The sequence below is a fragment of the Alosa pseudoharengus genome, unplaced genomic scaffold (genome assembly GCF_046254945.1).
Source record: "Alosa pseudoharengus isolate Yale_2024_CS ecotype anadromous, Long Island Sound unplaced genomic scaffold, YU_APseudo_1.1 YU_APseudo_1.1_scf_10, whole genome shotgun sequence".
NCBI classification, from domain to species: domain Eukaryota; kingdom Metazoa; phylum Chordata; class Actinopteri; order Clupeiformes; family Clupeidae; genus Alosa; species Alosa pseudoharengus.
Genome location: NW_027468565.1, coordinates 30,510,240 through 30,536,752, shown reverse-complemented (window position 1 = coordinate 30,536,752; position 26,513 = coordinate 30,510,240). Strand labels below are relative to the sequence as shown.

Genomic DNA, 26,513 nt, shown 5'->3' with positions numbered 1-26,513 from the left:
TTAGCCGATGCTACCAACAGTTTTTCTATGGGGGTGCCTCGGGCATCGGCCTAGCCATGCAAATAAATCACTGTTTTACACCATTTACGAGGCTCAAAGTAGCTCCATACTTCATTGGTAGACTTCCGAGGGCCTTGACAATTAAAACGAGACATTGAGAACTTTGACAAGCCGAGATGAGCTATGAGACATACATTCACACTCGGTATCTTGTTTCAACATACTTTAGGTCAATACTGTATTACGGTCACACCGGAATTCTCCTTTAATACATCTGGGCCCAGGGGCCCGAAAGTTCATAATCCGTCCATGGTCTGGTCATTTATGCTGATGAGTGGTAAGCAGGCTTTGGTCCTAGCTATTTCCTATAAGTGCACACTCCATCCGTCAGACTCATAGACAGTAAAAGATATGGACAGAGTCATCACGTAGACGTCAGTCGAGGCGGGTTAAGCAAATTTCAACCGTTTCCTGTTGGCTTTCTGCGCAGGCTCAGGGGACGTAGATGTAATGTAGGCACGTAGTCTGACTCGTGTAACTCTTGTGATAGCTGCACCGAGAGATTAGGTATGTAGCCCCTTACTTCGTTACCACAACGTCTACATTACTTTTCTTAAATGTCCTAGTTGTTCGTAGATAAATGTGATTTCATATAAACAGCACTCGCCACATAGCCTACTGTCAATCCATCAAAACTTCGCTGAAATGTTGTGCTCCAATGCTTTCGCACTTATCCAGAGAATACAGTTATTTTGCTCCTGTGCGACGCTTTCAGACGCGTAGAGATGCGCGGTTCGCGGTTACAGCCGCGGATCGGGCGGATGACGTGAAGAAATATAATATTTTAATTAAATTCGGGCGGGTGGCGGTTGAACCAATCAAACGCATCACCCATATACATTAAAACAACCAGCGGATGGCGGGCGGGTGCGGTTTTGAAAATTGGTCAAAAAACGTTGGTACGGATGGATGCCGGATGGATGATACGTTTTGCTATGCTGTTACGGTTAAAAATAATAGCCCATCCGCGCATCTCTACCGCTCTGGTCGCATGCTCATTACGTAAATTACGTCACGTTAGCATTGATTTCGGAAAAAAAGTTTATTTTAAGTCAGTTACGAGGTTATGACGGCAATCACACAATGTTGTATTACTCCAAAAATAGAAAAAGTTCATATAAAGGCTTAAAACGCTTCAGCTGTAACGTTATTTGATGTCAAAGTGGTGCCAAATTGAATGGGTTCAATGGGATGGCTAGGTGGAACTGGTCTACTATTTAGCCTTTTCTACATCAACTGCTAACTGGCAGAAAATGAAAACGAAAGTTTAGCGATCAGGAGCTGTCAGGAATTTGTTCTCCATGTGAAGAATGTAATCGATTGCAGACGTGCACAGACACGGAGCGCCTAGACTTAGGTTACTTTCACTTTCGTGCGCATTCATTACTTGAAAGATTCTTCAAACATCGATCAAACATTATCAAATTTATCATGACGTGTTGTCACAAACACTTACTCCAATTAGAAAATCAAAACCAAAATCATGTAAGTAAAGACTATGTTAAGTGTTGTTATCTCATTGACGCCTGTATAAGGGGGTGGAGGATGTGATATTTTTGACCTGATACATTTGCCTAAATAAAAGGCCTTAAATTGGAAGTATTTTAGCTTTGATTCTCTTTTGACGCTTCAAAGTAGATCTTGCCTTTGTTCAGGGCGAGGTCAGGAATCTTGGGCTCAAAAAGGTTGGTGACCACTGGTCTCTCCGAACGTTCTTTGCTTCTCTCCCACAAATCCATGCAGTCACTCTTGTGTGATGTCATGTTTTCTCACTCTCCACACCATTAAGTATACATATTTCACATGGTAGACATAAATGATACACACACACACACGTGCATGAACATTATATGCATCAACCAAATTAGAAATGTTTTGCATGCGTTGCTATGCGCATAATGTGTTGTGTATGTACACTGACAGTGTGTCTCCCTCCTGTGTTTAGGTACGTACCAGGGCCAATGGGTGGGTGGCATGCGGCACGGTTACGGGCTGCGTCAGAGCGTCCCGTACGGGATGGCGGCTGTCATCCGCTCCCCGCTGCGCACCTCTATAAACTCCCTTCGCTCCGAGCACAGCAACGGCTCTGCCCTGCTGCCCGACAGGATGGGGTGCGTGGCGGGGCCAGCAGGGGGCGCTCCGGGCGGCATGGCCACCAGCCCCTCCGTGTCGCGCGGCGGCTTTGTCCTGACGGCCCAGAGCAGCGAGACGGAGCTCCTGGGGGCAGCGAAGAGGCGCGGGCTGTTCCGGCGCTCCCTGCTGTCGGGCCTGAAGCTGCGCAAGTCCGAGTCGCGCAGCTCGCTGAGCAGCCAGCGGAGCAAACAGAGCTCGTTCCGCAGCGAGGCCGGGATGAGCACGGTCAGCTCCGCATCCAACGCCTCCGACGTCAACTCCACCATCAGTCTGGGAGATGGCGAGTCGGAGCTGGCCGCTGCTGAGGTCATCCCCGACGACGTGGATGCTACGGCAACCGAGACGTACGCGGGCGAGTGGAAGAACGACAAGCGTACGGGCTGCGGAGTTAGCCGGCGTTCCGACGGACTGTGCTACCAGGGCGAGTGGCTTAGCAACAAGCGTCATGGATATGGATGCACCACATTCCCCGACGGAACCAAAGAGGAGGGCAAGTACAAACAGAACATTCTGGTGAGCGGGAAAAGGAAGAACCTCATCCCGCTCCGTGCCAGTAAGATCCGAGAGAAGGTGGACCGAGCAGTGGACGCCGCTGAGAAGGCTGCGGATGTCGCCAAGCAGAAGGCCGAGATCGCCCAGTCCAGGTGAGCAGGGTTGCGTCTCATCAAGAGATGGTCCTCTGGTTAGTGATGAGAAGCTTTTCAGTTGGAAATATACGATGTCAGGGGTCAGGTGGCTCATTGGACCTATCTCTGGCTGGACTAGTTAAGTGATGATGAGTGTGGTGGTTTATTGGCACCCTTGCTTGCTTTATGTACACTCATTAGTCCTCATTTTCCAAGGCCTTTGGAGGAATACAGAGGGATCTCTTGGTATACCCTTAAAAGAACCGTTTGGTACCCTAGCCAGACACACTGAAAGCCTGTTTCTTCGCCTTTCTCACTGAAGTAAGATGAACGCTGTGGAAAGTCCAAGCTAGCACGAGCCCCAGGAATAGAACGAGTCCAGTTATGGGTCCGTATTCCAGAATCAGTTGTTCTATGGGGTTCTGTCTGTTGGGAGTTGCCTCTTATATGCTTATAGCTCAGTACATGCTCTTTGGTTTGGAGTTATTTGGGTCATTCCTGAAGGCACATAAGCAGGAGGGAAAGAGAGAGAGAGAAATAGGGAGATAGGGAGGGAGGGGGGAAGAAAGAGGGAGAGAGAGAGGAAGAGAGATTTCCGCATTATGCCAGCAGTGTTGGCTTGCAGCCGGAGAGGCCAGGATGACAGAGATGGAAAAGGGCCAACTCTATCTCTCTCTCCCTCTTTATCTGTGTGTATTGTACGCAAACACACACACACAGACACAGAAACACACACACACAAACATACACACACAGGCAGGCACACACAGGACAATCTAATTTCTCATATTTTTACTCCTACCCCATGCTTTTAATTTTGAGTTGCTCCTTAAAACAGAGTTACAGGTGGTAGGTGGTTAGAACCACATGTTTATATTCAGCCTTATAGTAACCTAGTTATAGTAGCCTAGTGTACCCTAGGGGTTTCACGACTACCGATTTGTGCTAGTTGACAAGATTTTCAAGATTTTCACAACTTACATGTTGCTGTAGAAAAAGGTCCCATTTCATATTACTTTCATACACAGTGTGTAGCCCATTCACCCTTTAGCCATTTTGTCAGCGGTCTACAGCACTGACTAGTGATCTAGTGATTTAGCAGTCGAATAGTAGCCAAGTCTCCTCATTCTTAAATAGCTATTTTAACTACATATAATGGGGACTGTCGACCAAGCCGGCAGTCAGACATCTAATAACGTCTGGGAAGATGATGAGCATAGATCTGCAGCTCCACTTCACCAACACCGATGGTCATCAGTTGACTAATGTGCGGCTGATGTATGAACGAAGCCATTGGAAAAAGGGTTGCTCCAAAAGTCCTCTGAAGTTCACCAACAAAAAGGACCAGGGATAGATTACTGCACAGGCCTACCGGGCCCAGGCCCAGGGGCCCAAGGGGATTGGCCATCCCCAAACTGCACCAGAATACAGGAAATCACATCAAACAAATTAAAAGATTTCTGGGGGAGGACCCCCAAACCCCCCCTCCCACATAGTGGGGGGCCCTTAATACATCTGGGCCCAGGGGCCCAAAAGTTCATAATCCGTCCATGAAAAGGACCCAAAACTGCTATCTTTGCCCATATAAGGAGATCCCCATCCCCTAATAGCTTAGGCTTTGAGGTGTGGTAGGACAAGAAGGCGTTAACTTTGGTGCTTGGAACTTGGACAAACAGGAGATCCCCATCCCCTAATAGCTTAGGCTTTGAGGTGTGGTAGGGCAAGAAGGCGTTAACTTTGGTGCTTGGAACTTGGACAAACAGGAGATCCCCATCCCCTAATAGCTTAGGCTTTGAGGTGTGGTAGGGCAAGAAGGCGTTAACTTTGGTGCTTGGAACTTGGACAAACAGGAGATCCCCATCCCCTAATAGCTTAGGCTTTGAGGTGTGGTAGGGCAAGAAGGCGTTAACTTTGGTGCTTGGAACTTGGACAAACAGGAGATCCCCATCCCCTAATAGCTTAGGCTTTGAGATGTGGTATGGGCAAGAAGGTGTTAACTTTGGTGCTTGGAACTTGGACAAACAGGAGATCCCCATCCCCTAATAGCTTAGGCTTTGAGATGTGGTAGCGCAAAAAGGCGCTAGCTTTGGCGCTTGGAACTCGGATAAACTGAGTTTGATTCCAGAGTCTTTGTCTCTGTCGTTTTGGATACATACTAGTCACGTTGCAGTTGCCCTACACTGGGATAGACAATGAAAGAACAAGAAGACTTAGGCTACGTTTATACATGACCGGCTATTTTCATAAACGGACATTTCACCCTCTGGGTCATTCCGTGTGAAATCACCCAATTTCAGCGCAATTTGGCAGGTGACCCTCTCCGAAAAAATCTGAAAAAAATCACAGGTGTTTGTAGACCAAATCCATGCATAGATCTTAAATAGTATATCTGTATAACTAATCGTTGCAAAACTACAGCCCTTTGAAAAGTCATTTTAAGCATTGTGGTGAACAATCCTTTTTGTTCAACTTCCAGCATTATTGGCTCTTTTGGTATTTCACACACATTAGTGAAACTATGTGAATAGAAGTAAATTTTTCTGTTGAATTAAAATATCCAATCGGATCAGACGTATCTTGTATACTTTCCCCTCTGCAAAGCTCTGAAAATGGCTATACATTCATAATGTGAAAAGACATCATCACCTTTGAGGGCTTCTCATTCAAAAAGTATGTGACACAAATTCATCAGATTTTTTTCCTACACATATATGTATTATAAGGTCCTGTCCATGCATTAACTTTGGTTGTTATCATTTTCATATTTTCAGAGCATTTTTTTTTTAATTGGGCTTGATTTTCAAAAAGCCTGTTTTCATCTTCTCATTTCACCACGTGGACAGTTAACAGGATTTTTTTTAATTTTACCATATATCATTCTGTATGTGAGGATCATCTGCCCAAAATTTGGGCTTGTTGCTGAGTTTCTTCATTGAGATAAGATTTTTTTTAAATATTGTCTATAAATCCACTGAATTTGTACTGGATCTGCAGTACCACTTCTTTTAATACAATGGAAGTCAATGGAAGAGTAAGAGAGTCACTTGTTTGCTGCACATATCCAATCTAAACACACAGTTTATGGTTCATAGTTGAATTGGTCCAAATAATTATTGCAACATGAACAACATACTACTCATACATAAATCTTATTTAGAGAAAATAAACTGATCAAGTTATTATACACACATAAGACTGACTGGTCATCATACATGCAGCAAGAGGATTTAGCATAATTACCATCTTTGTAATGAGTTTTCTACACCTGCTTCAACCTATCAGTGCCTTTGTGAGCACTTTAATAATTTCTAGCCAGCTGGTTAGGCAAAGTCTATATTCATCGTCATGCTTGGGATGCAGTCCTCTGTGATACATAGACAAAGAGCATCAAGATGGAGATCAGTGCTTTAACAAACAATCAAACAATGGGTTTCTAAAATTCAGTTCATCAAGGTATTTCACTTGATGAAGATGACCATGTGTGTTTCCATCACAAGTATTCATAACAAGGTTTGAGGACTCGTGGATCCAAGAGGCATTTGTAAAAAGATGATAAATCTTTAGTATTGATTTTTCTGCATCTGACAATGCACTGAATTTTAGAAACCCCTTTTTACTTGAACCATATGAACCATAAACTGTGTGTTTAGATTGGATATGTGCAGCAAACAAGTGACTCTCTTACTCTTCCATTGACTTCCATTGTATTAAAAGAGCACCACATGTGGTGCAAAGTGATACTGCAGATAAAGTACAAATTCAGTGGATTTATAGACAATATTTGTAAAAAATCTTATTTCAATGAAGAAACTCAGCAACAAGCCCAAATTTTGGGCAGATGATCCTCACATACAGAATGATATATGGTAAAATTAAAAAAAATCCTGTTAACTGTCCACGTGGTGAAATGAGAAGATGAAAACGGGCTTTTTGAAAATCAAGCCCAATTTAATAAAAATGCTCTGACAATATGATAATGTTAACAACCAAAGTTAATGCATGGACATGACCTTATAATCCATACATGAGTGGGAAAGAAATCTGATGTGTCACATACTTTTTGAATGACAAGCCCTCAAAGGTGGTGATGTTTTTTCACATAATTAATTTATAGCCATTTTCAGAGCTTTGCAGAGGGGAAATTACACAAGATACACCTGATTTGATTGGATTGTTTAATTCAACAGGAAAATGTACTTCTATTCACATAGTTTCACTAATGTGTGTGAAATACCAAAAGAGCCAATAATGTTGGAAGTTGAACAAAAAGGATTGTTCACCACGATGCTTAAAATGACTTGAAACTTCAAAGGGCTGTAGTTTTGGAACCATTAGTGATACAGATATACTATTTAAGATTTATGCATAGGTTTGGTCTACAAACACCTGTGATTTTTTTCTGATTTTTTGGGAGAGGGTGACTTAAATGAGAGGCCAAACCGCAGGGAAATATCTGCGTCATCCCTTCGTGTAAACGGGGCCTTATACTGTGGAAGTTGACAGATTTAATCGAGTTGTTGTGTTGCCACCTGATTTAATTAGCTCACTAAAATATAACCCAGTTCAATAGATTCGGTTTACAGCCAGTCTATCAATACTAATCAACACTGCCCCCCATACAGAGCAACCAACCCCCCACCCCGCAAACTTCTTTACCTACACCATCGAACCGTTTCAGACCAATTAGCTAGGCATATTATTGCACATGGTATCTCCCTAGCATAGGTATGCAACTGCTATATTTGTCTGTCCTGCTAACCCTTCAATCTCATTAAGTGCATCAGACTCGCCCCATAGCACCATGCTATGCATTATCAGTCAATTTGAGTGCAGGCTAACCAGCTCAAAACTGAGCATAACTCTCCCTAAAGTGCCAACAGGGCTGCTGGCCAACAATAATATTAGCATAACCTATGTCCTCTTTGCTCCAGACTACCCTGCAAATAGTTTACTATGAAAGCAATTATCTAGAGTACTTACTCCAACTCAGAGTTCAGCATAAGCAGCACTTATAGGGTACAGGCTAATAAGACCACAGCTAAGCATAACCACTAGGGTCCATGCTTATAAGTTAACTGTTAATTTTTGCAACTGTTTTACCAGTTTGCTTAACTAGTCAACAGTATGACCCAAGCATGAGAATACAGTTCAGTAGTATAATTTGCGAGAGTGTAGCTGTAGCGTCAGCAACTTCAGTCAGGCTGCTTTGCCTAAAGCCTTGTGCATATCATATCACCTTTGTAACACATTTATTTCATTTCATTATATCATATTTAGGAATTGTATTACTACTGAGTATAATAATCATCTCATTGCTGCTATTCATGATGTTCTACTCAATAGACCTATGCTCCATGAACTAGTTCAGGTTTTTATATAGGTTCTCTTTTATGGTAGGAATTGTCATGAATTGTAGGCCTACTGTAATCATCATGCTGTGCCCTGTCCCTAACATCATCAAACCTTTTTCAGTCAGCTGTCCGAAGTCCTAAGTCTTGCATCCTGGTCTCATTAGGGAAACGTTGCCCTGGGACCGTTTTGGCAAACCCAGCCAAACGTTCCACCCGACACGTTTCTGAGGTGCAAATAGCCAGCAACCCAGCGGAAAGAGAGACGTTTAGACGTTGTTTACTACAGTACTACAGTACTGGTCAAACTAAATTGTAGCTTACACAAGCTAGCATTGTAGCTCGAATCCGCCTGTGTGCTGAGTCTGGTCAGAGCCCGTCCTTATTGGACATTCTGTGGTCTGGTCTTCGTGCGTTGGGTTGAATTGCACGGCTCGGCCCTGCACGCAGCCAGATTCGAACCTGCGAACAGCTGCACCTCGGAGCGGAAGTCGAGCGTGTTGACAATTGAGCTTTATCCCCCGGGTTGCTCGCGAAAAAAAAAAACCCACCAAGATGTGGCAGTTAACTCATAGACGGCAGTTCAGGGTTTGTGCCCTTATATTTTGTGAAACGTAGCGAGATATAGGCACTATTAATCCAAAACTTTGGTTTGGTAACCAAAGAATACTGCTGAGCGTGTGTAAGCTAAGCCAAAACGGTCCCAGGGGAACGTTTCCCTAATGAGACAACCAACTAGTCTTCATATTGTTTTTGCATATCTCTTTCAGTGTTAACACGGCAAACGCTTACCTGGTGCTTTCTCGTACTGTCTCGTTCTCGACAGTTTTAACTGTTCTTATTTTAACATAAATACCAATAAAAATGACAAAAAGTATGGTACGCATCATGCTATCCTTGTGGGGAAAAATATTGGCATTGTTTTTTCTGTTTAAAAATGTACACTTTAACAATAATAATATTTTTTATAATTTTTTTTTTTATATATATATTTTTAAAATGTTTTGCCTCAAGGCAACACTGTACCATAACGGTAAAAAGTAAAATAATTCCTATTTTTAAGAATTAAAGCTAACTTATTCATTTAAAACACCTATAACTTAACATAGAACAAAAATATATATCTGGTTTTCAATGTATTACAAGTCTTATTACAAAAATCTAATTTAGTCTAATCTAAATCTAAATTCAGTTGTTGCTCCCAGGCAACATTGTACCATTGCCATTACCATGTAGTTATAATGATTAAAACATACAAATTATCGTATGATATCATCAAGATCACTGTTATTTACTGGTAAACAGCTCCATAAATCTCCCCAAACATCCCCTCAGGTATACACATACAAGCACCCACACACATCCATGACTTTGTGCACATACATGTATACCCATGTATGCGTACTGATGCACACATAGCAACATCCATTTTCTCTCTGAGACCAGCGCCTGACTTTTTGAAAGTTTAGTAAGCAATTTGTCTCAAAAGAGAAACACAGTGGATAGGCCTACACTGTAGCAAATAGAGGGATCAGTCAGGCTTCAAACTTGGGGCTATGGGGTAGCAAGTGTGCAGCTTGACCGCAACACCAAAAAGCCATGGATGTTGGTATGGTAGTCAGGGCACATACTCAACCATATGCTGGCATTCTGTAAAACTTCATGAAGCACACTCATGCACTTCACACATACAGGTGCCCCTCGTACATCCTTCCATCCACTGTTCATCACAGGGTGCCTAACTAATGCATTGCCTTTCCATGGGGTCCCTCATACTCTTACTTTGAGCGCACTTCCTTTAGCATCACAGCAATCCCTTTCACTTCTGGCATTATGTAGCAAAAGGAGAAAGCAGTCACCCCACCTGGCCTCAAACTTCAGTACAAAACCTGCACTATGATCGCAACATGAAAAAAACAGGCTCTTTTTTATAATAATAATACATTTTATTTGTAGAGCACTTTATCGTGTACTTAAAGCACTAAACATTGTAGGGTAAAAAGGGAGGCAGGCAGGCCTACTGGTTAGGGCTTCGGGCTTGTAACCGGAGGGTTGCCGGTTCGATCCCCGACCAGTAGGAACGGCTGAACAAGCCCTTGAACAAGCATCTAACCCAGGGGTCTAAAACTCAAATGAGCTGGGGGCCACTTCTGCCAACGTCATCTGATTGGAGGGCCGGCTATTTCTGAAAATGCAATGTTTTTTTTCAAATACCACACAAAACTGCAAACAGAAAGTGCAAGTGTTGCAAGTGATCTTTTTTTAAGACACCTGTGCTAGCAACCTTAGCTTATAAATAAAATAATGATAAAATAAATATTAATACAAATTATAAAAACAAACAAAAAGCATAAAAACAGGTATGTGTGTTTCACACCAAATAAAAAATATTTTCCTCTCATAACCTATTTAAACCTGCATGGCAAACTTTAGGCGCCAGGGTTAAGAAAACAGCACCATTGGATTTTGACATTAAAATTTCAAAAGGTTTGAAAGTGGTCAGAGATAAAGTCCTACTGTAAATATAAAAATCTTTGAGTATAAGCAAAAGTTTATGAAGGGGGTAAATTTCCCATCTAATTTGCCACTGGATAGCAAGCACCTCAAATTATGCACCTTTCAGTAAATACTGGATGTTGAACATATTTGAGCAGGTTTACTTTCTTTTTTGTCATATTACCCATATAACAAATTAACAGGAAAACAGTAGGCCTAAGATGTAAACCAACAATAGTAAACTATTACTAGCCTATAACCACAAGCCGTTATTATAGGCCTACAATAATGTAGCCTGGTCAAATCAGTTCCTGGGTGACTTTGCAGTTCTTTAGAGCCCTATTTTTCTACCCCTGCTGTCTGTACCACGTCCATTACGGACACTATCATCACCATTACCACTGCCACCTCCAGCTATGTTGGGCAGAGGGTCGAAATAAGCACGGTATGCTTAGTGGACACAGTCGTATACACGCAAAGACGCACCGCCATTCACAGACGCACCGTGTCTATCACTGTCAATAGTCGATCATAATCGGCAGATAAGGCAGATATTCTCCTTCAGAATCAGAAAAGGTGAATAACATAGCCTACCCAAGACTTCATCACACGTGAAAGTTTTTTCAACATTTGGTGTTGGCCTATTTCTGCTTCAATTTGTGCAAAATTATGGCCTGCAAATGCACATCTTCGTGTTTCTCGTGTGTAATAGGCCTGAAAACTTTGTGCAGCGAATTTGGGCTTGAATCGAAGCTCTGGATGTCTAGCAACTGGAGGAGAGTAGCCTACAAATGGGATTTGTCACCGTCTTGGATCTATCGTCTATTTTAACCAGTGTTGTTGTTTGTTGCAATTAAAAATACCCTCAAGGGCCAAATTACATATTATTTTGACATTAGGTCGCGGGCCGGAATTGGGCCGGAGTTTGAGACCCCAGACCTAACCCCTCATTGCTCCCCAAACGCCGCTGTAGCAGGCAGCTCACTGCTCCGGGTTAGTGTGTGCTTTACCTCACTGTGCGTTCACTGTGTGCTCTGTGTGTTCACTAATTCACAGATGGGATAAATGCAGAGACCAAATCCTTGTATACACAAGTATACTTGGCTGAGAAACCTGATTTGCATTAAAAGTAAAAGGTAAGAAAGTAGAATGAAATAAAATTTAGGAGGCACACATAAAGTGTACAGGCAGTTGCAAGTGTGGAAAGAAACAGACATATGCAATTAAAAAGTAAAGTATTACATATTTAAAACTCTGTTTCTAACAAATGCAAGCAATAGATTTGTCAGTTTACTTACAGGTATATGCAATATTTTCTTTTGCCTTGCTAATTTAATTACAAATATAATGCACTTTCTTCCCTAATTAGTTTATTTGGTATGGCCATAAGCGAGTCCGTTATGGTACAATGTTGCCTCAGGGCAACATGCCATTTTTTGTAATTTCCTATGACACCTACATTGATATGTTATAATAAGTTGTTGATACATTTTTATTATCAATAAAGCTTGCTTATTTTTGGTTACACTTTACTTGACAGTATCGACATACATGTCGAGTGAAATGACACTGTCATGAACGTGTCATGAACGTGTCATAAACAAGTCATAAACGTTCATGACATAACGCTTCTGTTATTAAGTTACATTGGTTTTTTGTCATAACAAGTTAGGGTTAGGATTAGGTTTAGGGTTAGGGTTAGAGTTAGGATTAGGGTTAGAGGTTAGGGTTAGGATTAGGGTTAGGGTTCATGTGTCATGAGAGTGTGATGTGTTCATGACAGTGTCATGTCACTCTTATGTCGATATTTTTTCTTGATGATTTAATGGAAGTGAAGTACTGAAAATGTGGCGTCGCAAAAGACACTCAGCACACAGTGAACACACAGTGAGGTGAAGCACACACTAATACCGGCGCAGTGAGTTGCCGGCTACAACAGCGGCGCTCGGGGAGCAGTGAGGGGTTAGGTGCCTTGCTCAAGGGCACTTCAGCCGCTTCCTACTGGTCGGGATTCGAACCAGCAACCCTCCAGTTACACGTCCGAAGCGCCCCCCAGTAGGCCACAGCTGCCCCCCAGTAGGCCACGACTGCCCCACATGTGTGTGTATGTTTTTGTGTGTGTGTGTGTGTGGGTGTGTGTGTGCATGCATGTATGTGTGAACATTGGTGGTTCATATGCATAAGTGGCAACATGACAACATGAACTGCTGTGTGTGTGTGTGTGTGAGTGAGTGTGTGTGTGTGTGTGTGTGTGTGTGTGTGTGTGTGTGTGTGTGAGTGGGTGTACATGTGTGCGCACATGCATGTGTGTGCGAACATTGAGATGGGTTCCTATAATTTACACAAGATTGATTTGTTTGGCAGGTGTGGTTCACATTGGGGGAGAAGTACTTTAGTTCAAGAAAACACTGGGCTCCCAATTACTCAAAGCTTTCTTGTGGAAAGTATGATTCATGTGTAGAATGGGCACACAAGCACAGGAAAGTTGTAGGAGTGTGTGTATAGAGGTGTCTTTCATCTCCTGGATGAAAATTATAGTCTTTCCCACCTATGGCGGTCATTTTTGACCGTAAACAAAAAAAAGTGTGTTGAATAAATCACTCAAAATTCAAAGAAGTTAGACAATGAATTTCATGTGTTCAAATGCCTTTTGTGAAGGACATCCAGTGACGCCGCTCCCACCACGCGCATCACGCACTATGTGTAGCGCACAAAAGGACAGAGGGGGCACCAAAAACTGCAAACTGCGTTTCACTCTTCCTTGAGAACGTTTACAGTGGTAATTTACAATGGTAATAGCATGGTACTGTACATGCAAGGATGTTAATTTTTGGGTCCTCCATGTAGCAGATCTAACTTTAATTACTCCGCTTAATTGGGAACGCATCTTGCGTGCACAGGAGAGAGACAAAGATACAGGCAGATTCCAGCTGGATTGTCATTGTGTATCTTCTTTTTAATATAAGAAACTTTTAAAAGGAAATCATGAAAGCAACAAAGACGAAGCTATAAGAGTTTGCGATTATCCGGTTCCCACTACTGACCATGTTTAAACTCAGATTGGTGAGAGGGCTACATTATGTAATTTAAAGGCACCACAATGTAATTCCGCTTAGGGCTTGAAATGGCCTGCAGCGGCACTGAGGACATCCTAAGGTCTTGAGGCAATCTGATGAAAAATACCATATTTATGCTACAGGGAATGTGTAAATCGGTCATTTTTGGTCCTGAACAGTGTTAGAAAGTTAAAAACAAGCAAATTGGGCTGCAAGTGTGTTAAGCAAATTTGTCTTGATAAGAGTCAAACTTTCTTATCTTAAAATAAGATTAATAACACTTGGTTAGATAAGCAGTGTTTGCAGTGAATATATTAGAGTGAGAACTATTTCTTCTTTCATGGTTCATCCTGACAAGACTAATCTCATGTTGACATGTTTCATTAAACTGCAAGACACATGACCTTTAAATGTCATGCAGTTGTGCTTAAATGTCCACTATCTCAATACTCAACTGTGGCATAAGTCTCTCCATGTGGTCCCTGGATGATAAATAATAACTAGCTAGATGCTGATGTGCTAACTTTACTAGTTGCTTACCACTTAGTTTAGATGCACACTTGGCCATTAACAGGTCGGTAAAATACATTTTGTGTACCATGAAAGCATGTAGTATGTGGCTGTATGGCGCGCCAAGTGACCAACAGACGAGATTTTATTGACAGAGAGCAATCCGTGATGTGAAATGTATCATAAGTAATATCATTATTTATCAATTTTTTAGATTTAATGATTATTTATCATTCATCATCAGTCCAAAAACAAAAACAACAAAAACACACACTAATGGGGGAAAAACACATAGCACAGTAAAACAAAATGGAAGACTCATGTTGTGCATTGAGTTAACTGTCATGCTTTTAATTTTCTGGGCATAAGTTTGAATGCACTTCTCAATTTGTGGACAAAATAAACTCATTTTATAGAGTAAAGTAATTTTGTCCAAGTAATGTAGTTAGCCCACATTTATATTTTTTTGCCACAAAATGCAGAGGGAAGGGATTAAGCATAATACATTGTGTGACTACAAGTTACAGAAGGAATTTCATGTATAAAAACAAAGTTCCGCTTGAAAAAAAAAAATGTTTTGCTACAGTAAAAAAGGAATGTTGTTTTATTATATATGTTATTACAAGACATTTCAAATGCACCAAAGGGTCAAGGCATTCTCTGAGTCGGCAGGTTACTAAGTGTATTTTGTCCAGGAAATTTTGTCCAAAGGCTTTTTCCCTTTTTTTGTAAAAAAAATGTTTTCTGCTGAATGAAATATGTTCATCATATTTATATAATAAATGTATGTAATATATTTATTCATATATTACTGATAGCAAGGTGTGCATGTAATGTATTTGGTCCGATACATACAGCTCCGGAAAACATTAAGAGACCACTGCACATTTTTCTGATGGATGGATGTCTGAGCTGCTGGCTGGGCTAACCCTTTCTCAGTTAAAGGAGAATTCCGGCTATACACTCAGGGCATGTTCATGAGCCCCCATGTTCATGAGCCCCCAGAGTGTAGCATTGTAGCTGCCTGGCTGCAGCAACTTCTATCTATCTATATCTATTTGATGGTATCCAGCCTTCCCCCCATACACACTGCAATGGTTGCTAGGACACAGGAGGAAAGCTATGCCACAGATTGCTTTGGTCCCAATACTGACCTCATCTCACCTCCCACATACACACATTATAATGCATCACGTACACACATACATTAAATGCATCATATACACACTCATGTATACATATTAAGATGCATAACACATGCACTCATGTGCACATTTTATTAAAGCACACCACACACACACACACACACACACACACACACACACTGAAAGACATTACATTTACACATACACATTAAACACATCACATGCATTTGCATAGAACATGTAACTAGTATGGAGGAATATCTCCACACACAGTCCCCACATCCCACTCATATACACACACACACACACACACACGTCACATACACACTCATTCTCTTTCCCTCCCACACACACAATCTTGGCTTACCACACAAACATCACACAGGACTACATGCCTATCACTGCTGACACATACATATACACACCCACGCACATCAGTCCACCGAAGACACCGAAATCATTCTCATGCATACACTGACATGCACCAATAAATCTATGCCAACAGACACACAAATAAACACTCTCACACACACACTATCTCTCTCTCTCTGCTCTGTTCTATGCACATGCACACACACACACACACACACACACCCACACACACACTTGCCCATTTGCTGTGCATGGCATGGTTTGGCTTGGCTTGGCGGACAGGCTGGCTGGCGGAAGTGAGCCAGGGGCAAAAAGAAACAGGAAAAAATCCATAAACATCGACATGCAATACTGCATCAAGACAGCTACTGCACAAACAAGGAGAGAGAGAGAGAGAGAGAAACAGGGATAGAGAGGAATAGAAGAGCAGTAGTGAGGCAGAAGAACAGATAGACAGACAGGGTGAGAAGTCAAAATAAGAGGTAATAATGTAGAGGGCTATACCACATGTGTCTGTGTGTGTCGGTGTGTGTATATGTGTGTGTGTGCGTGCGTGTGTGTGTGTGTGTGTGTGTGTGTGAGTGAGAGAGAGAGAGAGAGAGGTGGGGGGGGGGCTGGAGAGAGTACTCTAGTAGGGAACATTGGTTCTGTGGATACATTATTGATGAGTCTGCAGTTCTTAGAGGGTTAGAGTTAATAGCGGCCTAAAACCAGACGAAGGAGTCCACTACACCTCACACACACTGACTGTCTGTCTCTAACTATACCTCACACACGCTGTCTCCGACTACACCTCACACACGCTGTCTCCGACTACACCTCACACAAGCTGTCTCCGACTATACCTCACACACGCTGTCTCCGACTATACCTCACACAAGCTGTCTCCGACTACACCTCACACACGCTGTCTCCGACTATACCTCACACAAGCTGTCTCCGACTATACCTCACACACGCTGTCTCCGACTACACCTCACACACGCTGTCTCCGACTATACCTCACACACGCTGTCTCTGATACACAAACACCGGCTCAACGATTAAGGCATACTCTCTCATAAAGGCATACTCTCTACATAAAGTCTCATCCACAAACTGAAGCAGGTCAAGACCAGCCACAAAACATATGCAGAATGACACATCCTCACTCACACTGCTCAGAGGGGTTCTCTGGGCATGTTTACACAGACTGACACATCACTGGAGACATGAACCAGTTACAGTCACCATAGCACATGCTCTCTGTTTCTCCTACCTCGAAATGTGTATGTGTGTGTGTGTGTGTGGTGATCAAGTGACAAAAAATTGTCATGTCGTAATGATCTTACTACAGCATGTCAGGATAGCATTTTAGAGCCAGCACATCTTTGATGCCATGGCGAATCTGTGATGTGATCTGAAAGTGATGCTTCTCAACAAATATGCAGTCCTTATGTCATTGAAGAATATCCTCTTTGTAACACCTCTCTCTTTGTCTCTGTCTGTCTCTCCCTCTCTCTCTCTCTCTTTCTCTCTCTCTCCAGGACGTCCCATGCTCGGGGTAAGGCGGAAGCTGCCGTGGGCGCCTCCCTAAAGGCCCAGGATGAGTGTCGTCTAGCCCGGCTCACCGCAAAAGAGTTCAGCCCCTCCTTCCAGCAGCGCAGAAATGGTGAGGATGACAGATCTCCATCAGACTCATTAACAATAACACCATTCCTATATAAAGGCTGTCACCAAGGCCATAGCTGCCAAAGGGCTTGTTTGAAAATTCGAGTCAGTTTACATGAATATACCCTTTTGTTTCCAAGGGAGACATCTATATGAATGTTCATGCATTTCCATTCAGTGGAATACACGTGTGTGTGTGTGTACACATTACCTGTTTAAGCTTCAGCCTTCTTATCTGTTGCTGCGGTGATGTGTCCTGTGAAGTTATCAATGCATCACCAAACGGTCCAGCTCTGAGTTTGGGAGCTCTGGCTACATATCTTAAGCCAGCTGTTAGAAATTTGGGGGTTACTTTTGATTGTAACATGAAATTTGACAAGCAAATCATTAATGTGGTAAAAACGAGTTTTTTTTTTCAGCTTTGTCTCCTGGCTCAAGTTAAGCACTTCCTTAACAGGCATGACTTAGAAAAGGCGATTCATGCTTATAGTTCAAGATTGGATTACTGTAATGCCCTGTATGTTGGCTTAAATCAAACATCCATCTCACGTCTGCAACTTGTGCAAAATGCTGCTGCCCGCTTTTTAACAAACACACCTAGACGCGAACATGTCACTCCTGTTCTTTACAGACTACATTGGCTCCCTGTGCGTTTTAGAATAGAGTTTAAGATTTTATTGTTTGTTTTTAAGTCCCTTTGCGGTCTTTGCAGTCTTCTAACCAATTGGTGTTAGAGGTCCCAAGGTCCAGGTATAAACGGTGGGGTGAGCAGGCTTTTGCGGTTGCTGCCCCGAAACTCTGGAATAAGCTACCCCCTGATATTCGTACAATTACAGACGTTGGTCTTTTCAAGTCTAAACTAAAGACTCACTTATTTAGAATGGCTTTTAATACGCAGTAGTGGTGTGAAAATTCTATTTATGTCTACATGTCAATCTTTTTACTGCTTGATATGCTGTTTTTATTCTTAGTCTCTGATGTGAAGCACTTTGGACGCCTACTGGTTGTTGTAAAGTGCTATACAAATAAATTTTGATTGATTGATTGATTGATCATTCTCCACATTGTTGTTTAAAGAAGGTTGCGAAGCTTAATATTACCTCACTGCTGTTAGACTGGTATAGAATGGCTCATAACCATCATGAAGACAGGCACCTACTATTTGGTAACAAAACACAAATGTCTGATTTATTTTGGGGCAGAGTGCTGAAGGACAGTGTGGACACTTAGCTTTTTTGGGGGGAAAGTAACAGTTTAGAAGATTTAGTGGATACATTAGTGGGAAAACTAATGCTTAGGCAGAATTTGTTACATCTTAGTTGTGGGTTTAAATTTTACTCAGTTGTGCACAGCAATGGAATCATGTGATAAGCGAGGATGCTATAACTTGCAACTCACACAAATACATATACCACACACACACACACACACACACACACACACACACACACACACACACACACACACACACACACACACACAAACTCTCTCCCCCACTGTGGCAAACGGAGGTGAGTGATGCCAACAGGAGCGTCAGGAAGCTCGCTCACACACACACACACACACACCCACACACACCACACACACACACACACTGGTGGCGTCCCCCGCTGTGCCAGGTGGAGCTGAGTAATGCCAAGAGCAACAGGAGGCTGAAAAGAGGTCATCACTGACCTTTATAAAGCGCCCACACACACCAACCTGGAGGAGGAAGAAACACAGAAACACACACACACACACACACACACACACACACACACACACACACACACACACACTCACACAGATAAACATGGACACATAGCTACTCTGTCAGGTCTGCTCAAGATCACTGTCCACTGAAACGATGGAAGTTCCTGAAATTGATGAGAGAAGATGTATTATTTATCTTTACTTACTAGGGTAAGACAGAGCTGTCTTTGGCTTTTCCCACATTATCCCACAATATAAAATTGAATGTGGAAATTCTAGTTTGTAGATAACATGTCTGAGAGAGTGAATACGCAAAAAGCTTACTTACTCAGTCACTATAGCAACAACATTGTATCAGTGATATCTCCTGGACTTTTCCGTCTGTGCTTATCATGCTAAAAATATTTTAGAATCGAAAATTAGCCTACTAGAATTCTAATATACACGGACTATATTTACTCTTGGACTTGATTTCATTACAAAGAGCTGTATCTATTTCTTCTCATGTATTTCTCACAGCTTGTGCACTTCTGATTGAAGTGCAATTTTGCTTTATACTTCATAGTATAGTGCAATTCAGCTCAAGCTTACCTACAGATGCTCACTAGAAGTCATTGGTTTTACTGTAATGTACTGTTCTGTGACGCAGTGCTTAAAGCTTAAAGGTGCTATGAGGCATTTTTTTGTTTTTGTTTACAAATCAAAAAATGACCTAGAAATAGCCAAAGACAAAGACACCAAAGACGCCTATGCTCCGTGTTGTCCAGATATCCAACGAGGTCAGCATGAAAACCAGCTCACACTGGGTGGTTAACTTGCTGACGTTGTATAGTTGGCCCAATAATCACCTCAGATGTGTTTTTGGGTTACAATAGTGGGAGTTATAGATTGTGCCGTGTATATTTCATTTATCTGCAAATGCAGCCATCTCTGGCCATCTACTGAACTTGGTTGAGAGCTGTCATTGCTCATTTGCATAATCATGATTTGACATGAGTTGACTTTTCTCAACTTTATGCCTCAAGCAGCAAATGCAATGCAAACAACGCAATGCAGCAGAACCAGTGCCCATTGAAAGGGAATGAGAAACACCTCCATCACCACATACAGTAGAGGCATCTGAGTGGACTGTGTAGGTGCACACTACCGCCACCTGTTGCTGATCAGTGTAGTGTGTGCAGGGGTGCACACTGTTTTTAGTTTAGTTTATTTTTAGTTCACAGAGTCAGGGCTCTGTAGAATAGCAGGACGGTGTTGGAGTTCTTTTTTTTTTTCTCAGTGCACACACAGAACAGACGGTTTGTGTGGAAATAATTATTTGCTGAGTATGGCAAAAAGTGAATTGGCTTAGAATCACTTGACATCCCTACGGTGCCTAATGAAGTGTTGATCTTCTGACCCAAATGAAATCTCTGTAATGAAGTCTCTGTAATGTAGTCTCTTGTCCACATCTGACTGTCCTGTCCTGTTCTGTGCTGTGTGTACAGGTGTGGAGTGCCAACGTCCGAAGCAGCAGGTGTCCAGCGAGAACGAGCTGGAGGTTCAGTCCAGTGGCACGGCGGACAGCCCTGACCTCTACTCGAAGACCACGCCTCCCACCTCAAGCCCTCCCACCAGTCGGCCGTCCTCCCCCAAGAGCTCCGCCCACCGGCGCAAGAGTGCTCGTTTCCTGCGGCAGACCGCAGTGGACGATGACCAGGCCGGCGGAGGAGGAGGCGGGGGTGGTGGTGGCGCCACGGAGATCCAGGTCCTGATGGAGGGGTCACGTGGGGGGGCCCGAGGGTCAGCACAGGACACACACAGCAACGGACACAGCAAGCATCCGGCCAATCACAGGCCCCGAGAGCACGGCTCCTCCTCCTCCTCCTCCTCGTCCAATCACAGGGCAGGGGTTCGAGGCTCGCGGAGCGGCCACCGGCTCCTGCAGCAGAGCGGCGGCGAGGGCCTGGGTCAGCTGGACGAGGAGAAGCTGAGCAACTACGAGATCGAGATGCGACCGCTGCAGCCGCGCGACGCCGCGCAGAAGCACCACGGGCACGCGCACGGACACGAGGAGCGTCACCACGGCGACGCGCACCCCACGCACGCGCAGCAGAGACAGCGGGCCAAGCTCCGGGAGCGCGAGCGGGCGCGCGAGTGCAGCAAGGACAGAGGGGGGGCGGGGGGCGACTCGGAGTCGAAGCAGGACGCCCGAGGCGGAGGAGAGAAGCCGGACGGTCGGCCGCTGCGCAGGGATCTGACCCTCTCCCCCCCACAGAAGTCCAGTCCCATTGCACTAGAACAAGATGACTTCAAGACCACCCAGCTCAAAACTAATGGGGTGAGACAGAGCTCTCTCACTATCTCTTTCTCTCTCCTCCACTCCATTTTAGCACTGTAATCTACTCTTTTCATTCACTTCACTCTCTCTCTCTCTCTCTCTCTCTCTTTCTTTATTCTCACTTACTCTCTAAACATTCATATAATACAATACTTGATCTTGTTTGAAGAAGTTTACAAGTGAACATGTTTGCAGCTCTTGTCAGTAAACGGTTCTGCTGTTCTGCACCAGTGCACCACTTTACTATGAATACTGGACCATATTGCACAGACCAAGTCTGTTACGCTCTTCCATACCACAGTCCTGGACCTCTTTTTTGGTCATATTTGAGTGTCCATCCATTGCTTTTGACTGGTATACAATTTTGGCATTGAAATATCATTTAAAGCTACACAATTGGGAAGTTACCATTACTGTTTGGTCTGAGTCCATGTGTGCCATTCAGACTGACACACATGGTGCAGGTGGGGCACACTGGGCTGTTGCTGTAATGCTTTGGGGCTACTGCTGGATATATATATATATATTTAATACACTGAACTTTAATGTAAAAATGTCATTATTATGATTAATTACGTAACCTCGCTTCTCCGAAGGACAACATGAGAAGTCACCTCTGGGTTACTCTGTGAAAGTGCTTGGACTGAGAGAGAATCACCTCTGTTACGTAATGCGGCCTATTTTGCTTTGATATTCAGGATTACAGTAGAGTTTGTTTTTATTTGAAATCTCAGGCACGACTCAGTTAAACACCCGACTAAACCTGACTTCCCACAATGTTTTCTGATTGGCTCATTTAGGGGATGGGATCATTTAGGTGGTCTATATTGTGAAGGTTAAGTGTTCAGTTTGTGCTTCTGCAGAGTAGTTTATGTTTGGTGTATGAAGAGTACTTTGGATAAAAGCATCTGCCAAGCAAGATGTGGTATTCTCCTCAGTCGTTTGTAGTGTGATACCGTGAAACCTGAAAGGAACTGAAAGGACCAAGGCTTACAAGCACACACACACACACACAAACACAGTAAGTAAACAAACATGTGCCGTACTCACAAACACACACACACAAACACACACACACACACACACACACACACACACACACACACACACACACACACACACAGGTGCCCTAGTGAATGCCTATTGCTCCTTAGTAACAGCAGTCTGGTAAAGCGCTCCTTTTCCAAGCACTGCCCAGCATTGGCTCGCCCACCTTTGTTGCTAGGGAACAGCTTATGCCTCGCTTCAGATGGAGCCAATCGGAGCGGAGGATGGGGGAAGGGGAGGGGGGAATGTTTGTAGCTGCTGAGAGCGGGCATTGCAGCAGAGTTGTGTAAGACAGGTTAACATGAAACAGAAACAACTGCAGCTACACACATACACACACACACACACACATACATACACACACACACACACACATGCTTATTCACTTATACATGTGCACATAAACATAAACATTTTCACACACTCATGCACACAATGTGTTTGGTATGCAGACATTTAGTCACACAGGAACATTTGTTATTCATAGACATTACACAGCCTTATGGGCAGCCATAGCCTTACCACACACATACTCTTTCTCTCTCTCTCACACACACACACACACACACACACACACACACACACACACAACATTACATCACATCCATATTCTACACGTGTGTGAATATACAGCACATGTGTCTGTCTAGAGGCTTTAGGTAGGGAATACAAGCTCCTAGTGTCATGGCGGTTTGCACTGACTCTCTCTCTCTCTCTCTCTCTCTCTCTCTTTCTCTCTCTCTCACTCTCTCTCAACAGGGCTCCAGCTCCATCCTGGTTGTCATGGTGATTTTGCTCAATATAGGAGTTGCCATCTTGTTTATTCATTTTTTTATTTGAACTCTTTGGTCCGGGATGGGATGGCCCACCCTCCTCATGTGTCTCACTGCGCGGATGGACAGAAGATCAGACGGATGGACGAATAAACGGGCAGGTGGACTGACAGACGAGTAATTAAAGGGACACCAGGCAACGTTTTTGTGTTAATTAATCATCTTCCTAAGTCGGTATATGGTTAAATGACTCATTACGGGGCGAATGAAGGCTCTCTCGCCTGCCCCTACTGCCTGTAGGAAGAATATCCCACTTGCAAGTTCGGGGGTATCCTACCCGCCGACCGAAGCAGGATCAGTTTACAGCACAGAGGCAGGCTAACGAAATGCTAGAGATTGTTGCAAACGTGTGTATAATGGCAGAGCCGGCGAAGAAGCAGCGAAAACCCTTGACGGAAGACGCAAAGAAAAGGAAAAGAGCTTCAGACCGAGCGAGGGGGGAGTTTCGTAGAGAAAAAGCATCAGGCTTGCCTGGTGTCCCTTTAAAGGAGGAAAGAGAAGGAATGAATCTGACATGGACAAAACAAACACCCGCGCACACGCGTGTTTGGTTGGTCACACACACACACACACACACACGCAGTGACACGGACCCACTCGCGCAGCAGGATGTCTGGATGAACTGACCAGGCCTGCAAGCCTGAATATGCTGGAACGTTCAGCTCTGGGTGTCATTCCACAGTCACTGCATCCTTTGTAAAAGACTTGTAGTTAAACTTATCCATTTATACAGTACATGTATTAAGTTATCCATTTATGCTTTTCTGTATGATATTCTTCTGTTTTGGTTTTGGTTTTGTTTTGAAACTTTCCTGCCTTTCCAATGCAGCTGGTGGCTTTGATGTTCTTATGGAGTTGAGTGTTTGTTATCATGAGGGACAAGTTACTCTTATAGGGGTGTGTATGGCTTTATGTTTGTGTATGTAAGTGGGAGGGGAGTGTGTTGTTATATGATGTGTGTGGTGTCACGTGAGGAGAGTGTTTTGAAATTACATCAGTAGTGTGTGTGTGTGTGTGTGTGTGTGTGTGTGTGTGTGTATGTGTATGTATGTGTGTTTGTGTGTGTTTGTGTGTTTATATATTATGTTGGGAGGGGAGATTTGAAAAGTCTCAATGATTGAAAAACAGTTCTCTAATTTCATTACATCTCATCTCTCTCTCTCCCTCTTTCCCTCACTGCAACTTCTCATCCCTCTCACCAGTTATCTTGCATCATCTCTCCTACACCCCACCCCCCACCCCCATCCAACCCACCACACTCTCTTCCTGTCCACCTCCACTCTGACATGCCTGTATGCCATGCATATAAATGAATGTGTGTCTCTGTCTGTATGTGTGTGTCTGTGTGTGTCTGTCTGTCTGTCTGTGTGTGTGCGTGTGTGTGTGTGTGTGTGTGTGTGTGTGTGTGTGTGTGTGTGCTGAGGTCTGAAATAGGACTACCTCTCTTGGAGCATCAGCTGGAAGAGCCTCCTGGTCCCCTCACGCCTGGTCAGCCACTCCCACAGAATGTACATAACCATGGCAACCTGCTGTTACCCAAGGTAACCAGGGGGAGCCAGTCCATATCCAGACCAACTTGTTAGCATGAGGAACTCTACGCTGCAGGAAGGCTGTAGTCCATCTGCATTGTATGTGTGTGTGTGTGTGTGTGTGTGTGTGTGTGTTAGCTTTGTGTTGTCATCTGATTTATCTGAAACATTTTTCCAGTGATGGTCAGATGGGAGATCTTAAGTCTTAAGCTGAGCCGCAGACCCCACTCTCTGTTACCAGCAGAGGGCGCTGTTGAGCTCCTCCTCTGCAGACCTTCGGTGTGACGGCTGCAGTTCTCTTCCTGCCAGATGGTCCCTCCCACTCATTTTAGCCAATCACATTGCAGCACCCCGTCTCTACCTCTCGCTCACTTTCCCCTCTCTGATAAGAATATGTTTCTTCTTCAAGTTCACACACACATACACACAAACACACACACACACACACACACACACACACACACACACACACACACACACACACACACACACACACACACACACACAGACAAACATACACACCCTTGGCTACCTTGTGTATGACAGATGCAGGACTTCCATTGTGGATGGTCAGAGACTGTTATGTTCCAACTGCTGCTTTCAAGAACACTATTTATGAAAAAAGAGCATTTAAAAAACAATGCAAAAAAAGTTTTTTAGCTGTTTGCAAGACACCTGAAAAGAACGCTGAATGCCTTGTTTTTTAAAACAACAAAAAAGTTGCATGCAAACGTATGTTTTAGTTTTGTATAGACAAATTATGGGACAAAAAATATATAAAGTTATTAAACTGCTCTAGTTTTGCAATTATTGTGGGAACAGAAAAAAGGTGGGAATAATTTAAATGCTTTGAAATGGTGTCTATTTTGGGGGGCGGATGTGCATAAGGTTAGCTCAGTCCAGAGGTGCACATCCTGCTGCCAAATCAGCCGAGACAGCAGGGGGCACTCTAGAACTGAACACAAACTCAGACAAACACACACTAGTACACAAACAAACACACACACACTCACTCACTACTACTGCACAAACATACACTCACTCACTAGCGCACACACACACACACACATCAAAGCAGATGGGAAGAGTGTGTGTATCATGTGCTCTGCAGCAGAGAGACAGATATGTCAACCTCCACAACTACATCCCTCACATAACATCACTCACGCATCATCCATACTCTGTGCTCTCTCTCCCTCCCTCCCTCTCTTTGTTCCTTTCTTTCTCCCATCCTCCTGTCATTCGCTTCCCTATTCTATTCCCTCTTTCCTCTGTTCACATCTATCTCCACTTCTCCGTCCGGCATAACAGAACATCACTAGAAAGAGCTGCTGTGTGCTTATGTGCAAGACAGAAATATGCATCTGTTTCAAGTGTGTGTGTGTGTGTGTGTGTTAGTGGAAGTTGACAGTCCAGGGGTTTGTAGTGTACCTGGCCAGCTACAGTGCTTCACCAACTCCAGGTTGTGTCCCAGAGCACAGCAGACACTGGAATGGATTAGGACCCAGGAGGCAGTCAAGTGAAGTCAAAATAGGTCAAAGGTCATCTGTTACATGTGTGGCAGGTTCCTCATTGCAGGGTTTTGGTCGTCTTGGGTCATGCAGTAGAGGTCAGGTCAAAGAGCTCAGAGAAGAGTAAAGAGGCTGACAGTGAGTTTTGCTCTAAACTGGAGTGTGTGTGTGTGTGTGTGTGTGTG

At 43.5% G+C, this 26,513-nt stretch overlaps 1 protein-coding gene across 1 annotated transcript in view; it reads left to right on the top strand.

Moving 5' to 3' along the window:
* jph3b (junctophilin 3b) overlaps window positions 1-23,295 on the top strand; it is a 32,658-nt gene extending 9,363 nt beyond the window's left edge. Inside the window, exons 2-5 of the mRNA XM_076269587.1 lie at window positions 2,006-2,837; window positions 17,273-17,397; window positions 20,576-21,408; window positions 23,215-23,295. Of these exons, the coding sequence (XP_076125702.1) occupies window positions 2,006-2,837; window positions 17,273-17,397; window positions 20,576-21,408; window positions 23,215-23,295 (1,871 nt within the window). The remainder of the gene's footprint in view (window positions 1-2,005; window positions 2,838-17,272; window positions 17,398-20,575; window positions 21,409-23,214) is intronic.
* Window positions 23,296-26,513: the final 3,218 nt, after the last annotated feature.